Source organism: Copidosoma floridanum, unplaced genomic scaffold (genome assembly GCF_036245765.1).
Source record: "Copidosoma floridanum isolate Cflo_tuat_1 unplaced genomic scaffold, Cflo_Japanese_pri ptg000030l, whole genome shotgun sequence".
NCBI classification, from domain to species: Eukaryota; Metazoa; Arthropoda; class Insecta; order Hymenoptera; family Encyrtidae; genus Copidosoma; species Copidosoma floridanum.
This window is the reverse complement of record NW_028321907.1, coordinates 14761332-14779281: the sequence shown is the minus strand read 5'-3', so window position 1 is coordinate 14779281 and position 17950 is coordinate 14761332. Positions and strand designations below refer to the sequence as shown.

The window sequence follows — 17950 nt, the reverse complement described above, 5'->3', positions numbered from 1 at the left end:
AGGATTAAACAAAAATCTATAAAACACCAAACTAACAAATTAAATCAAAAAAGTCCATGCGTTAAGTCAACCACCACCACCATCACCACTACTACTAGTACTACTATCACGGAGCTGACATCTCCTTGACCTCCTGTCTGCGAAAGGCCGAATTTAAGTATCCGAGTGGGAGAACGAGGCAGGCGTCCTCCTCGTCTTTGCTGCCGTTGTCTTCTCTTCCTCCTTTGATTCTCTGATCATCGACATCTGAGAGCGCAAAGCTGCCCTTTTGCTCTTATAGACAAGAGTGAAATAGAATAAAGCCAAAAGTAAAGCAATTGTTATCGCATTCATGGTCCTTCACTATCGCACACGAAGCGTTGTCCCGCTCGTTCTTACGTTCTTCGTCTCTCGGGTGTCTCTCGTAAGTTATGCTTCTTTAATTTTTAAGTTTATTGTATGATTTCTGCTTTAAGATGCTTTTTGACTTATTATTATTATTATTATTATTTTTATTATTATTATTATTATTTTATTTTTATTATTATTGTTGTTTGATGGCCTGGATTATGACTCGGTGTGGAGATGATGATGAAGTCGTGGCTGTTTTTTATGCGGCACTACGCTTCCCTACAAGTGTTTGAATCCTATTGTAGTTCCAGTATGTAGTTTTGCATCCAGTTTTACACCTAAACTCCTTTGCACACTAGTAATTTTTTTTTTTTTAGTTTGGTAGGGCATCTATAGATCTATGTCATTTTTTGTTTATACTTATATTTGATATGTGTTTTGCATGGAACGTCATGTAGCTAATTCAGTTTTTCTGAATTTTTGATCTATGGGTTTCATTTTTTGGCATGTGCACGTACACGCATTTTATGCAATCGATGATGGCTGATAAATAAGTAGTTCAGTAAGTGATTTTGATGATTTTTCTTCTCTTCTATTACTGTCAAAACTTTTGGTACTAGCTACTTCATAGTATCAATATACTTTTCAAAATTTGATACTAAAATGATTGATTTTTAAATTGATATTTATAAAATTGAAGAATACATTTGAAAATAATATTTTCTTCTAATAATAATTTAAGCATTCAATTAAGTTGTAAAATAAAATTTATTAAACCATTAACAGTAAAAACTAATTTTCTAAATATATTAAGTGTCAAAATATACATAAAAAATGTGACAATTTTTTAACATACATAACTGTACTATTGAATTGTATACAATGCAAATATTGGTAAGCTTGAGCTTTTAGTAGTATTGTCAAATTTAAGATAGATTTAATAAGAAAATTAAGTTAATAAGTATTTAGAAACAAATACCAAGCACAATACCAAAGCTAATTTATACTGTTACTACAACTAAACTTAAGATTTATTTTAAGTGAACATTCAGCACTAGCATGCGTTTTTTATTTTCATATAATTGTATTTAGGAAGTCCATTTTAATCAATTATTGCCCATACTATGTAGTACTCTCTTAGTTTCCTCTCCTTCACAGCTTCGCTATCATGCACTATAAATTACCTTACTTTAGAGGTATTTCTATTTTACATTTTATCTGTAAAAGTAGAACAAGGCACTTGAAATATCGTAATTTCACATCATCTCTTTCGTCACTATGAAAAATAAGCATTAAAGTTTATAAAGGCTTTCAATAATTTATTTACTGAAAATGTCATTAATTTTGATTTTATTTCAAGTGCCAATCACACTGTTGCGATGGCTTTATACACTGTTCCAATATCCTTAAGTTTAGTTTGGTTCTATGCTTTGTCATTTTCATGCTCCATTTAGTTTGCTATTTCAAAAAAATTTTAAGTACTTTGTGATTGCTATACCATCATCCAAAACCATGAATTGGTATTATGGTGGGTAATATATTTATATAAACGAAAGAATGATGTCCAATTTATACGCTTACTTGCTTGGTCTGTGGTTCACAGTGGTCCAGTCTTTTTTATGGCTTTGGAATGCTGCATATTTGCATATATTATTAGTATAGTTTTATAATTAAAAAAGAAATCTTGATAAATGATCGAAGTTTGCAGAAGTATTATGGTTATCTATCCCATAGTTTCAGTGTTTAAGTATTGAATTCCACAATATTTAAATACACATTTTGTAAATGTGATTTTTTTTAAATTTAAAAGACAAATCTTAAACCTAAAGATCCATTTGGTAAAACTTATACGTACATACTTTTGTAATCGGGCATATGGAAAAAATAAATGTAATTTCTTCAATAATAAGTGAAATAAATATTACACCTACATTTTATTGAACGAAATTCCAGAGCATGCAATCGTCCAATCCACCGAGTTCGTGGTTTCCCTCGAGTATCTCACTCTACTCAGACTCTCTGAACTCAATCTGCAACAGTCGTAGTTTAGGACACACCCAAACCAACGAGGAGGATGATGAGGAAATGTCATCACGAACAGGCTCAACGCGCGTTGAATTCATTATTGGCTCACCCACACGCAAGCGACTCTTTGTGACACCCTGGACAGTGCCGACCTATCTAGACAGCAGTGACACAGCAGCTGGTTTCACCAGCTACGATTACCAGCCAGATCGAGGTGAAGCTCTGGCAGAGCTCGATTCGCTGGAAATCGATGGCAGATTGGATAGTGTTAGGTGACCCAACATTTTGACATCATTGCAAGAGTTCAAACAAAAAATTAGAATGAAAAGGTCAAGGTCAAAATAATGCGACTCTTTTTGAGAAGTTCCATGTATTTGGATATTTAAGTGAATAGTTGAAATGAAATTTTTTTTCCCATTTTGATTGAGTGTCTATTAAAAAGATTACTTTCTTTATTTGTAACGTTTTGTTTTTACTTGAATAGCTATACATCGAAGTCTAGTTATGTATGTTGTGGATCATAAGTATTGACAAATGCTGAGATTTGCATCAAGATTACTTATTACGTTTATTTTACAGAAAAACAACAGTTAATTTTCTACAGTCAAAAAATTAATAGAATATGTCTAATTATGCCAATGATTGTGTGATAGCTATCTAAATTTTTTTTCAAAAGTATGTAGTTAAAGTTACGAGAAGCTGACAGCTAACTCACTATTTTTGAACATAAAATTAATATAATAAAAAAAAACTAAAATCCATTACACCGTAAAATTGCAAATATTCATTGTAAGCATGGATACATAGGATAAAATGTCATTTGAAAAAGCATTTAAATGTGTAAGAAAAGAAAAATTTGAAAAATTCAACGCAAAGCTCTTCTTCAGATATATCATTTCCATTATAATAAATGATACATGAATTGAAAAATGTAATTTTTGAAATCTTACAAACAATCAGTAACAAAAAAGTCTCGAATTTTGTGAACTATTGGAAAAGACTGGTATGCTTTTTTCTCTTGATAATTGGTATGTGTAAACAAGATCGATCTTCGTTCTTCCGGTAAATTATTTTTAAAAAGAGAAATATTCTTATCCTTATAATGTATTACCAATCCTAATAATATATTATTTTATGCTTAATTGAATATGCTAATACATCGAATGTAATCAAATAACGTCCTAAGAGTTGATAGTAATCCATTTTATATCTTCGGTTTTTTTATATCAATGAAAAAATTCTAATAACATCCATTATAACGTACTAATTTTTATGAATGTTACATTTTAATGAATAAAAGGGTTAATAGTTTTCTAAACTAACTCTCGAAGTTAAAAATTAACAAAATAAAACGTTAAGCTGACCAGTCTTGACATTGCAAATTAATTATTTCATAGGATAGTATCAAATGACTGATATTTATTTAACACAAAAAAGTTTTTATATTTTTTACTATTGTGTAACAATTCAAGAATGAGTTTGCGTGGCAAACTTTGCATTACTTGGACATCTAAAATATTTTTTCATGAATTTGTGTTATAAGCGATGTCAAGATGTAAAAACATAACATCAAAACAAGATGTCACGTTATGAAAACAAATTTATAAAATAATACGTAAGGGAGATTATAAGTTATAAATATCAACAAATTAGAGAAAGCAACGCTAAACACTTAATTTAATAAAACTGCTCACCTATCTCTATTCATTCCACCATTTGCATTTTTCATTTTCGTTTTATTCACATAAAAGTTCTATTTTAAATAATGCATGCGTATATTTTTTTCATTACATTTCAACCGAAAATATAGTCTTACGGCTCTTTTAAGCTCTTTTGCACATTTACTTTAAAATTTGTTGTATGATTTTTATTATAATCATAATTTTAAGTTTAAAAGTTTCTTTGAGTTTGCTTGGTAAAACTCAGGATTTTTCCCGGAATTATACATATCATGCGAGAAACGAGCACTCGATCTTTTTTTGTTCCAGTTTATGGATGGGCTCTCTTTGCTAGCCATCCACATTTGCAGTCATTAATTTTTAAATTAGTAAAGATAGACTAACGCTAGAACTCTTTATACTGTTTATTGATGATACACATATTTGATGTAAAAAAAAAAATCATTTTTCTATATTGCTATCTTTAAAACCATCGAATAGCAATATAAATAATAATGTACTCTTTGTTTGTAAAGTAATTTTCTTGGTTTCAATTTTTTTCTAAAGAAAATATCAAGTCGTAACATTTTATGATAATTAATAATTAAGATAAGATGGTTTTAAAGACTTCAATATGTTACATAGACTTTAAAAACATTGAAGAAAGGGAGACGAAATTTTTTAAAAAGTTTGATACGCTACAATGTACTGAACAGTTCCTTGCTTTAACCAATTTTTCATGAATCATGTAAAGTAAACAAACTTAATGAATGACGGTAAGGACTACAATGACTCGAAGTGCGAGCAATCACAGAATGTGATCATAGTTTTTAGTCGTGCGAATTTTGTGATTAGTCCTTTTTCAATTAAGTAAGATTGAAGAATGTTATACTTGTTCGAATCTTTAAATCTGACGATTTTTTCAGGTGAAAATGTTATTGTTGATTATCGTTTGATTTAAAGGGTGCCTCCATAGATTATTCTTGCGAAAGATCATCGTTCTATTAAATAAAATTCTTTTTAAACTTTTACAAATTATGTGAATTGCAATAGATGTTGCAAAAAATAAAACAAAATAAAAAAATTTGCGTTAATTACTGATTGGGGTCTTTTCACAAAACAATATTTACTTTCGTGCAAGACATATTCAGTGGAGGATATTATTTTTATAAAAATGGATGGAAGTCAAGTTAAAAAGATGATAAGTAAATGCTATTCACGAAGGGTCGCTATCGTTGGTGTAAGCGACTACGTCGATCTGCGTACTATGTTTAATTTTGTCATAAGTAGAAACGTATCGTAATTATTTTACGTATATAATTTTACCAAGAATGTACTTCTGGTGAGTTTTGTAAATAATAAGCGACTTGCATCGTGCGAAATATTTAAATAGTTTTTAATTGTAAATACATTAACGCAAAAATGCGATAACGTGATATATGGTAAATCGAGAATAAAATACTACGTAATTCCAGTTTTTGTTAAATTTTTTTCCTTTCTTCATCCAATACCCACTCTATTTGTTATAAATATTTGTTTAAAAATCTGCATTATTCTTGTCCCGATTTTGTTTTTAAATTATAGCTAGCTATTTAACAAAAGAGATTCAGAAGTGTCGTTGTTTGTTTGTTTTAAAATATTCAAAAGCTTTTTAACCTCATTGTTTCTTAGTTTGATTTATACACAAGTACTGAAGTAAATTGTATTACATTCAAAAAGATTTTAATTAAAATACTTTTTACCATTCTCATAGTATCAAAAAGATTTCGAGAATGAGTGGTCTTGAATAAATCAAAAAAGAGTCATCAAAAAGTCAAATACGAGTAAGAGCTGGCTTTTCTCAATAACTTTTTTTTGTAAGTGAATGATTATTAAAAAAATTTTAAATAACCAATTAATTATACAGCATCATAAATAGGAAAATAAAAAAAACGACTTTAATAAAACTCGTCGAGAGTCTAAAAATTACCGGAAATGGAGTCTGCCGACTATAATCCCGTCGATCACAGATCCCCTGAGCAGCTGGCTACGTATGGTTGACTCATTAAACATTGAACACGCACCAGTTTTGTGTTGTAACTAGATATTAAATTTCAATTACAGAAGTTCTTTTGCCGTTTTCTTTCATTTAATAAAAGCTGCTGCTGGCAGTGGAGTTCTATTTTTGCCGTATGCATTCAAAAGGACGGGATATCTCGCTGCTATTCTCTGTAGTATTATCATTGGAACCGTGTGTATTCACACTGCAGTTCTAACGGTATGTATTAATGACGATTTTAAGCATTATATTATTAAAACTGTTTAGTTAATAACTATTTCAATAGAGAAAATTTAAAGATCATACTTTTAAGCATCAAACAAATATAAAATGGCGATACTTGAGTGTCTAATAACTTTAAGGATCCCACAAAAAAATTTGAAAAATCTAATCTCAGAAAATTTTAAGAGGACTTTTACAGCTGTTGGGTAGAATCAGGAATATCAAATTTTCATAATAACTTTGAAAACAGTCTTAACTTCAGAATACTATTCAATAAGGATTGCAACTTGAATCGATTTCTAAAGATTTTCAAGTTCTCGGATAGTTAGAAGCATATGTTTTTTGACTGTTGATAACTTAAAGGACTCCCTAATTGCTTTTCACTCCAATGAAAGATTTTGTTGTTGCACTGATTATTCCCGCCCCAACAATCCAAACTGTCTATTTCAGATACGCTGCAGTCAGATATTGTGCAAGCGAAGCCGCGTCCCTGCGTTGAGTCTCGCCCAAACAGCCGAGGCTTCGTTCAAACACGGGCCCCAAGTTTTACACAAGTTCGCCCGTGCCTTTGGCATTGCAACAAATATCTTGGTCTGTGGTGTGCAGGTCCAGACCACTATCGTTTACATATTGTACGTGAGCTCATCGTTTAAACAGGTGAGATATCAACGACGAGAACAAATATTTATTGTTTATCAATATTTAGTGAGATTCAATTCCAGATTTTATTTTAAAACCTACAACAACTTTTATCTGCCCTCAAACATTTTTTTACTATTTTTACGTTCTTACGATTTCACAGATCGAGACACTTTCAAAATAAAGTTTTTTTATAATATAGAATTTGTTAAGAAGTGAAACCAGTTTTTGCCAAGAATTTTTCCTTCTTAAATCAAAGATAAAAAATAGAATTTTTGTAACAAATTATAAAAAAATTTTTTGATGGCTTAAATATAAGACAGCTTTTTGCTGAATAAAATTATCACAAAATTAGCTTTAGAGATGGTCTTCGTTCTTGACCACAAAGGGCTTCCTTTGGCATGAGATCCATTAGCAGTAACTTATATGTAATATTAGCATGGAAAGGCACGCAATTCTATACTGGGGAATTATAGACAATTTTCAACCGCAAAAAAATCACTACGGATTTTTTCGGTCTTCAAATTTTCGGTACTCTAAAATTACTTTGTAATACTCCAAAATCGATTAGATGTAATTTAGAGCTATGGATGGAGATATTTAAAAAAAGTGTGGTATATATAAAATGCATAATAATTTATCATCCTTTTACGTGATTTCTTTACTCTTCCAGTGGCAAGCATTTGTTAATTTTTTTCATACTCCAAACAAAATGTTGAGACCATCATTTACAAAAAAATTCTATTTTCTTTCTAAGAATTCTAAAGTTTTTATAACTAACTTGAGAATTGAAAAAATTTTCGGAAGTAATACAGATAAATAATATATGACGAAGTAATAGAATTCTAATTTATTAAAACTTAAATATGATTTTTATTTAGAGCATAGGTTGATTTTCAAATGCCTAGGTTTGTGGATTGTGGAGTGCAAATCTTTGTTTTACACTATAAAGAAGCAAGATACAGCGTGAAAAGAAATAAAAATTCGATTCCAGTAATAACGAGCACTCTAGTAAAGAAAAAATGTGTTATACAATTATTGCTAAAAAGGAATTTTAATCAAAGCATCTTAAAGCTTCTCAAAATGTCAAGAAAAGTTACAAAACTCTTCGATTTATAGTTTCATAAAATAATCTTGCGATCTTCATTACGTGATGTAACGTACAACGCACCATTAATGATTATTTGTGTCAAACTGAGAAAAACACGAAGTTCTTAAAAAAAGATTTCTCGAGATTTATTTATACCTTGTTAGAAATAGACATGCCACTCAACTGAAAAATTTCGATGCCAAATATCGCGTGCTGTTATTAGAGGTGAGTAAGTATAAACGTAGACGTTTCCCAGATCCAAGCATCGTAGGGAAAATCTATAAATTCGTTGTGGTTTTTTTCCTCTAGAATTTTTCTCTAAGAATCCGTTGCTTCATCGGCTTGACCCGAGCATCTCGCTCTCACAATGGAGATCTCAGAGGAAAAACTTTGTACGTTAGAAAAAATACGAAGGTTGTAAATACCGTAGAAAGTGTGCACATAAATTTATAGAAAAAGGCTTTCCGAATTCCACGACAATGTACAATATCGTTTTCACGCGTCAGAACAGGCTTCGTGCCCAGCAAATGTTACACGATCGTCGTTAGCATTTATTTTTCATTCCACATCGAAAAACGAGCGAAAACTTATAAGAACGAAGAAAAGGATCGTTTTTCTCGCATTTTATATCATTACGTGAACTGCCAGTGCAACAAAGTAGGGAACTTTCTTTTCGTAATTGCATGCGAGATGGATCTCTGAGGGGTTATATAACACAGTCACTCTCGTACCGTGCCGAGTAAATTTTCTATTATCTCGGCTCCACATCGAAGCATGCCCTTGCTCGATATCCTGCTAACAAATTTTTTTTTACATACCTCCCCCCCCCTATTCGCGTGGAAAGTATTTTTTCCGCGTGATACCTTTCATACGCTCAATTTTTCGGCATTCGGAAAATATGTCTATGTATCTTTCCTTGTAAAAAATTTCGCGAGAGAACGAATGTACGACGTAAAATAAGATGCTCTGTATAGAAAATTATCGCATTTTTTGTACAGCAAATCATCGGCAAAAATTTATTACGTTCAGCGCTTTGTTTATTTTTTTATTTTGAAGCGTTTTTCAATACGATAGTACGTAATTTATAAGAAGACACGTGAAAGCGATTACGAGGCATACTCAGGATTATTTATAAAAAATACATTCAATCGAGTCTACCACTCTCACAAGAGTCAATTCCACACACATAAAGTCATTCAATTTAAAACCTTTAAGTACGCCAACCAACCATCGGACACCTTCCTTTCTCTTATTTTTTTTTCTTGGATAATTATGGCATTACGTAATTTTCGTACTAATAATTTAAAAAAAAAAATTACGAACAATGAATTCCCAACAAAATATCTTACGTGCGCGTGTATCTTGTACTTTCAAACCCACAATTATCATCTGTCGGTGCAGGCTACTTCTCGCACACAATCCTATTCAAACAAGTCAACTACCTTTTGTCCTTAAAGTCCGTCTCGGTTCGCGTCTCTAATTGTTCGGATCCAACAATAGCGCTCTACTGTAATGCCGAGTGTATTATAATAACATACATTCAAAGAATATAGTTAAAATCACTGGTTTTTATGTAATATATAACAGTATCACTAATAAACGTATTGAAACGACCAAATTTGTACAGTTCATCAACTCTAATAAATTTAACAATTTTTTTAATGCATAACACATGGAGGTTGAAATGTTAAATCTGTGACCAAATTTTTTTCGTCATCCATTATGCACTAATTTTATTATTAAAAGTGTACGATTCAACAGAATTACAGAATACATGTGTATATTTCAATGATTTATGAATTGAATTGTTTCTCAAATTTTTATTAACATATCTGTAACTCCTTATGCAAAAACACAAAAGAATTTAAGTAACGAAATTAAATTTGTATTGTAAAGACTCTCTTTTAGCAACAATATCTTTCAAGATAGCAAAAAACTTCTTACCGCAAGTATTTAAACATAATGTACATTGCGGAGAGAAAGTTAAAGGCTCGCTCTACGCGCGAGAACTCGATCCAACTACGCGACCTGTGTGCTTAATTACAATGTTCCTGTATTATGGCGAAGGCCGCACGCACAACGTCGTACCTTACGCCCTCGGGTGAATGCGTATAGATGCGATAATAAATTCACACAGTTGAAAAAGGTGACGAATGAGAGTGAAAATTTTTTTTTTTTTTTGTAGGTGTGGCACGCTCGTCATTTTGACAGGTCTCTGTGTGTTTAAGATTAAAGAGGGAGATTGACGTTGAAATTTTTTTTTTTTTTAATCTCATAACAATCATTGGGCGTTGAATTGCTAATGTGTATTTTATCGTTGCTTACTTTGAAATATTTTCCAAACAAACATTTTGAAAAATAAACATTAGGCCATTGATATTTTTTATACGTATAGAACAATGTCGATAAAAAATAGTAACCTTAAGTGATGATTTCATTTCATTATTTTATTTATTTCACCGAAATCATCAATAATTATCTTGAAAATTAGGAGACAATTAACTGTGCTTAAATCTGTGTGGGGAAAAAAAAATTTTAATTTTTAATGTACCTCCACTAACTAAATTTTATTAAAACGAGTAACTATTATTTAGTAATGAGTAGATTACAGGATAAACATGCCACGAAGCCTACGAAGTGTAATTTGTATTAGTAAAATATTTTAGTAGAAGACATACAATTTTTTTACAGTCTATTTTTTATTAATTTTTTCAATTCCCGCATTAACCGTTCTATTAGTGTTACACTTTCATTAGTGCATATTCTCAGTAATTAATAATAACTTACCATTAACAGTTACGATTAATTGACCTTATGGCGGACACTGTAGTTTCTAAAAGGTCAACTAATTTATATGTCGATGATACAAGATCATAAATCTTCCCGCTAACCTTTGTTTTCCAACAGCGTAATGCGTAAAAGCAAGGATATCTTGATCGTATCAAAACCTTGTCCAGTTATTATGCTTGCCTCGTCAGTGCCACGAAGAAATTTCACAGGAAAAAAAACACGTTGATCGTTACTGGCAAAATTACAAGAAATACGCATGTAACGATGTCAAACAACAGTAGAACATGTGCGAGTTTCACAGCATATTTTATTGCAAAATAATACAACAGAGAAAAAACATGCCAATCGTGCATTCATGCATTTTCATAAATATAAATCAACGAATCTCGATTTTCATAGAAGCCAGCTCATCATGTTCACAAGTTGCCATCGCAAATTCTTAGCAACAAAAACTTGTCATTTAAATAATAAATGTCTTTCATCCCCTTCTAGGTTATAGAATATTTCTTCGACTGGGGCCAGGATATCCGGATCTACATAGTCGTTTTCCTTCCCTTCTTCTGCCTTCTGGCTGTTGCTCCAAACTTCAGCTTCCTGACCCCCTTCTCCGTGTGCGGCACCATTTGCCTCGTCTTTGGCCTGCTGGTCTCCTTCGGCTACTTCCTGAGCGATTTTCCGTCACCCTCCCGTCTGCCAGCTTTTACCGGGTTCGAGCAGCTCGGCGTTTTTTGTGCCGTCTTTACATTCTCGGTGTACAACATGTCAATGTTAATGCCCCTGGAGAATACGATGCGCCAGCCTCACACCATGGCTGTACTGCTGGCCGCTGGTATGGTGATCAACGTGATTGTCTACGTACTCTTCGGATTTTTGGGTTTCAACAGATACGAGGACTCCTGCGACACGATTATTAAAAATCTACCGCTCGACAAGATGTAAGTTTCTGCAGTCATTGCGTCAGACTTCTTTTTTCGCGAGACTTTTTTTTAATATCTTATGACTAACAGTGATGACTAACAATTGATTTGAAGTGACGAGCTGTTTTGTAATGAGGTTCTGATATTTGAAATGGATTGAGAGCATGTTGTTTGTGTCAAATATCTTATTCTATGTATACTGTTCTCAAGGACATGGAAAAAAGTTACGCAACTTTGTAACAAAAAATTATTATTGTATCTTGTCGTTGTAACCATGGTTAAAATAATTATTTCTTAGGTTTTTTTTTTTTTCGTTTTTGGACGTTTAATGCACCTTTAGTAGGAAAAATAGAATTTGCAACAGAAGAGGTACCTCGGGCCTAGTGCTTGTCTTGATAACAAGCGTCGCTAGGTACGAAAACTACACTACAATTTATTGTTTTATAAAGATACGGTTTATTATTCACTTTACAATCACGTAAATTCCAATGAAACGCGGGCTTGATCAGAAAATTAGAATTATTTATATATTTAATAATACATTAGATAAAGCAAAAGGTTACAACTTTTGCTCTTTTAAAACCTGTTATTTAAATTACACTGATGCATGGTAAAGAGCAGCACCTATTTAATTAAAACAATGTCGAATGACTAAGTGTAGCTCTAATCTACGTCATGTGACGGATAATTGAGACCAATTGTAAAATACACGCATCTGCTCTCAATCACGGAATTTTTCTCAAGAATCAGTATACAATGTTTGAAACTCCGTCTCTTTGTTTCTACGCGCATTATGTTTTACAATAAGCCTGAAAAGTAATAGTAAATGGTTCAGTCTTATCTCTTTTTAATCCCACCCTAGAACACTAACCTTCACATGCATTAATATCAGTTACTGATAATTGTCAACATATATCAGTTTTTCTCTGAGGATTACAAATTTTACATGAAAAAATCTTATAAATTCACATTCTATAAATTTAGAGACTAGTACTCCTTTTTCTGAAATATAAATAAGATGAGTTTGTTACAGCATATCTGAAATCCTTAATCTTTTAGCTTGACAAAATTCTTTTAGGAAAACATTAGTTCTTATCAGTTTTTAATCAATTGAAAATTTTTATTTTAAGTGTAGCATGATATAAGATGCCTATTCACAACCCAGGAAAATAGTGTTAATTAAAAATTATTCGTTTTGAACTTTTTTTTTTCATTATCAAAATTATGGTCTCATCTTTCTTAGTTTTTTAAAACGTCAACTAATAGTAAAGCTAAGCAGTTTACAATCATAATTTTTATGTTTTTGATTAAGGTAACACATGCGTTTGGAAGAATGATGTGTATTAATGATTTAGAAGAAAGAAAAATTTTTTTGGCCTCCGTATCAAATTAAATGAATACGCCAGGGTTTTCTATTACCTATTCTGGCCTCGTTTTTCTTGAACCCTCGAGTACTTAGCATATAAGCTCAGTCAAGGATTTTAATTACTAACTTCCGTTTCCCTTTCTATTTTTCGACCTTGTATAAAGACATTTTAAGTATCATTCATTCAACTAGTATGCTGCACTTAAAAGTTATTCTCATTTTATGAATTTTTTATTTTTTGAAAAAAAAAGTTATTTTTAGTTGAAAGTTAATAGCTAAGTTTCATATTTTAAGGACCAGAATCAATGAAAATATGTGAAATTTTTAGTCCTGCACAGATAGTTAAAGTTGTCGTTCCTCTTTCTGTGATGTTCACGTTTGGACTTCAATACTTTGTTCTCGCCGAAGTTGTATGGCCGTGGCTAGCAGCATGGATTGGTGACAAAGTCGCTTACAAAATTGGTTTCCGTATAGGTGGAGTCGTTATATGTGGTAATTAAATTATTATTTGGCATGATACAATAAATATTCGTATCAATGATTTTGTACAAAAACTTTTGACTCTACTAAAGGAAGAGATATATCGAAAAGTCTATGCAACGTGACATTAATTCAACCTCTTTTCGATGTAGTTTAATGGAAATGACGACCTAAGATTATATGAATTTCGATGTATCTAACAAAATCGTTTACTCGGATAGAACCTGTAAATATAATTTAAAATACGCTAAAAACGCTCTGGAGTATATGAAAATAAAGTCTTGAATCAGACAGTACATAAATATTCAAGTCATCTGATAATTTATAATAACTTGAAAATATATAATCATTGATGATGCCATGAGCGTTAATAGCATAAAATAATTCATATGATACTTGCATGAAAAAGCCTAGTTGTAAAAACAATATGAAACATTCATAAGATAAAATTAATTTTTTTTCTTGCTATACAAAGCGTTGTTTGGTATTATTTTGCCGCACATGGCACCGGTGTTGTCGCTATTCTCTGCGGTCGGTACGACTACGCTGATGGTACTGTTTCCTGTGGTGATTGAGACTTCGACAAAATGGAATGAGCCAGAAAATCTTAAACGCAACTACATGTTGATAAAAAATTTGCTGATTACTATCATTTGGATCTTAACTTTGGTAATGAATTGTTCTTTCCTTTAATATTTTTAGTACATTTTATTCAGTACCTTCAAAACTTTTCATTTTTAATGGAATGCTTGATTTTAACGACATTTTTATCATTCATGCTTGCAATATAAAATACTAGTTAGACGGCATGTTTCTAATGACACTAGAATAACTAATTTCATGGTTTTTTCGTTAAGTTTTTATTTTACTTAACAGCCCTAAAGTCACTGAAATTACCAATACCTAAAACATTCTAAAGCTTATCAGTAGGTAGATAAATCAAGTTTTTTGTACAACATTGTAACTACATCACAATAAGATTTTAAAATTCAATTTTTCATAGTTCTTTCAGTCATCTGCAGTTGAATGAAACAATTATTTAATCAAAAAACTTGTACAAAGAAGAGAGTCGAAAATTAAAGAAATATTATAGATTCTATATTTTTAAGAACATTTTCTGAGAAAGTTTAGCGAACTAAGGAGCAACAGAAATCCATTTATTCTTATCTGTTTGCAGATTTTTGGAGTCCGAGAGAGCATACTGGACATAAAGCACGAGATGCAAGCAACTAAATCTACAGAGCCGGAAGTGTGCCAGTAACCGATTGCATCACCCAGCCAAGCACCATACATCTCAAATTGTTTTGTTCATTGAAAAAAGAAACACGCGACCGCGACTCTGCCGTAAAATAACGTCTTTCCAAGCCAGAACTTTCTCTGTGACATTATCCAAAAACTTTCCACCGAATAATACTTTAGGAGAAGCAGTGGGAGAAAGAACAGTTCCTTTGCGCACTAAAAACCGTCGGGACGAAATAATGTGATTTGACGGAATGAAAATGCTTCATAGCTAAAAGTACCCCGCACCTTGCATGCAGAGAACGAAAAATCCCCTATGCGTAATTTTTTTTGTGAAACGAGCGAGAGATGCGAGCGGACGAAATTAAGACTTTTAATAATATTTAGACTAGCGGGTATATTGGGTTTCACCGATTGCAAGAATGGGAAGGAAAAAGATTAGGTTTCGGGTCTATGTGTCACGTAATCGGCAGAATCAAAGGAGAAATCTTTTGCGCATTTTGAGTTGTTTTATTCCATGGCACAATTGTTTTGTTCTCGTTGTTAAGAGTGATTTTATGAATTTCGTAAAAAATATAGTTATCTAATTGACTTGGTAACTTAAATTGAGTTTCGTAATATTTTAACAAATAAAGCATTTACTTACCAATATTACAGTGGTTTGAGTGATTGGTGAGAATTTTTATTTCAGCAGAACGTGTGTATATAGACATATTGTTACATAATGGTGGTAACGTTATTACTCACATACAATACTTTAAAAATATACGTATCTCTCAATGTTCTAAGCAAATTAATAAGTAAATTCTTTCAAGATTATTTTTTTCAACACTGATTGAATTTACAAGTACTACAACCCTTTAAGTAAGAAAAATCTGGTTTTTCGTAAAAGATGACTGTAATCTTTTTCTTTTTCTAATTTTAAAGCGACATTTCAGAATTGTTCTTAGATAACACAAGGAGAAATTTTTTTCTTATGTCATTCGAAATCCTGAAAGATCAAGGTGATTATATAGGTCATGAAATAATTTTTATTCAAGGTCAAGTGTCATACGAAAGCATTAAAAAATTATTAAAATTACTGGTGAAAAGACAACATGACTTTAAATCTCTCTACCATCCAACCTACATAAAATAACAATATACCTAGAAACAGTATCATGACAATCGACAGCACGTGTTGTGCATTAAACGCATTATATTACGTCTACGTTCAATAGAAAAAAAAAAATTCCTTGTTTAAATGTTGTGGTTTTTCCTTTTTCCAAATCATTCGGCAGACATCCAAAGACTCTGTGCTGCAAATGAAATAATTTTAAATTAAAAATGGAAATTTAATTCATTCAACGGTTCACCGTAATGTAATGCAATGTAATGTAATGCAAGCTGGGCCCACTCCAAAATTATCTGGAGCCTCACAGAAATTTTAGTACGTCACGCATTGCAGTTGGTTTGAAGAATCTTTTGTACAAGAATGTAATGCGTCAGCCTCGCGAAACGAGAGAGAAAGGCATAAAGACACCCGATATACCTACACTTCGCCCGCATAGCATGTCTGTAACTTACGTACGTATTTTAAGAGAGACCGCGTGGTGGTGTTCGACCTAGGAGCCGAGATCGAGAGTGAAAGGAAGCGCGTGTGATTGTATTGGTAAAGGTGTATATAAATCTACGTTTCAGAGGGAAAGAAAAAAAGAGAGAGGAAAAGATACAGAAAGGACAATGAGAAAATCGGTAGTGCAGTGCTGCGAACATGTGCTGGTTCTGACCAAGCACGTGCTCTCTTGTGTATTTCTCTTCGAATCTCTGCATACTTTCGATTTATTATATCGACCGTTGGATATGCGCAGCAGTATATAAAGGGAAAGAGCAAAGAGGTCCCAAAAGTAGAACCTAGCAGCATCAGTTGCATACCACTCACATGAGTGTATCTTGGAGTTATGGAAAATTTTGTCTGAAGAAGCCTGTCTCGAATTGTGCATTCCACACTTCATTACCTAAATTGGCCTGTAACAAGCCATAATATTTTTCTGGTTGAGCACTGCAAGGTGTCTATCGACCTCTCACGAGCTAGTTCATAAGAATTCTGATGCTATGACAGCGTAGGTATCAAAAACTTATTCGTACCAATAGTCAATTCGTGTAGTCTTGTACACTGGCCCAGTTTATTAGATACCAAAATAAATGTGTTGACTTAAGTGCCAGTTGCGTTTGAAACGCGAATGTGCTGAGCCAGTCGATAGTGGAAAAAGATAAATACTTAATAGCAGAACAAAACCGCCAGTTTATTGTCGTATGAATATTTCCGTTTTGCTAGTCAAACATACTTTATCTAACAACGCATTCCTGGTATATATATAATTTTTTTTTTTAAATAGTGTCAGCTTTAGAAGTTTGAAAAAAGTAACGTCATATAAAAAAAAAAAAAAAAAAAAACTGATAAGAAAAGGAGTGTTTTCTATTCAAAAGTTTTTCCTGTAAAATTACCGACACTAAACGTAAAATAAATTTATTTTAAAAACTTAAATTAGCAAAACTGTTAGTAAACTAATCAATTGTATTGGTTATTTACTCAACGTTAATGCCAGACTTAATTTTTACACGCAAAGTAATTTATATAGAAATAAGAATCCAAATACCAATTCATTTATATAAGTGTTAATATTCTTAATACAATATCTAGCTGCAGAGAAGTAAGTTCACAATAACCTTGACATACTTGAAAGAATACTTGGGAACTAAAAAAAACCATAGTAATCATAAACTTATAAAACAAGTTAAAAAGTGAAATAGAGCATAAATATTCCCATCTTCTTACAACGGATTTCTTTTTCAATTATAATTTAATGCATAATGTTAACCATAACTTAAAAGATAATAGCTATAATTAATAACTGCTATTAAGTTGATGATCTCGTCAATTGAAAGTGTTGGTGGTATAACTATCGGAATTACCATTGTACTGGGTCGTAAGAAAAACTGAAAAGTGACGATACTAACCAATTTCTACTTATAACCCCAACAATTAAAATCAATAGGGCCACTTGTGACCAATCATCTTTTATTCGAATACTAAGCACATATTTTTCGTGTAACAATTGAAAAGTTCAAGTCAATTAATTCGTGTTCATTAATACGGCCAAGTAATGCGTTTTA

The 17950-nt window shown here is 31.9% G+C and overlaps 2 protein-coding genes across 3 annotated transcripts; both read left to right on the top strand.

Moving 5' to 3' along the window:
• Positions 1–319: 319 nt before the first annotated feature.
• Positions 320–5467, top strand: LOC149373490 (uncharacterized). 2 transcript variants are annotated; one of them, XM_089597192.1, is made up of 2 exons: positions 320–403; positions 2284–5467. In XM_089597192.1, the coding sequence occupies exons 1-2, from the start codon at positions 332–334 to the stop codon at positions 2629–2631; spliced, it is 420 nt and encodes a 139-aa protein (XP_089453318.1). In that variant the 5' UTR covers positions 320–331; the 3' UTR covers positions 2632–5467. The 2 variants fall into 2 exon arrangements, with proteins under 2 accessions (XP_089453318.1, XP_089453319.1); XM_089597193.1 differs by lacking the exon at positions 320–403 and adding an exon at positions 515–640.
• A 520-nt stretch (positions 5468–5987) lies between these two features.
• LOC106639586 (proton-coupled amino acid transporter-like protein pathetic) lies at positions 5988–14816 on the top strand. The gene is made up of 7 exons (XM_014353280.2): positions 5988–6043; positions 6117–6270; positions 6724–6930; positions 11285–11727; positions 13404–13567; positions 14031–14224; positions 14733–14816. The coding sequence occupies exons 1-7, from the start codon at positions 5988–5990 to the stop codon at positions 14814–14816; spliced, it is 1302 nt and encodes a 433-aa protein (XP_014208766.2).
• Positions 14817–17950: the final 3134 nt, after the last annotated feature.

Excerpts from the sequence above, each read along its gene's own strand:
- LOC149373490 (XM_089597192.1), top strand. The coding sequence starts at position 332 with ATGGTCCTTCACTATCGCACACGAAGCGTTGTCCCGCTCGTTCTTACG. Across the intron at positions 404-2,283 it reads TCGTCTCTCGGGTGTCTCTC|AGCATGCAATCGTCCAATCC; the intron begins GTAAGTTATGCT and ends ACGAAATTCCAG.
- LOC106639586 (XM_014353280.2), top strand. The coding sequence starts at position 5,988 with ATGGAGTCTGCCGACTATAATCCCGTCGATCACAGATCCCCTGAGCAG. Across the intron at positions 6,044-6,116 it reads TCCCCTGAGCAGCTGGCTAC|AAGTTCTTTTGCCGTTTTCT; the intron begins GTATGGTTGACT and ends TTTCAATTACAG. Across the intron at positions 6,271-6,723 it reads TTCACACTGCAGTTCTAACG|ATACGCTGCAGTCAGATATT; the intron begins GTATGTATTAAT and ends TGTCTATTTCAG.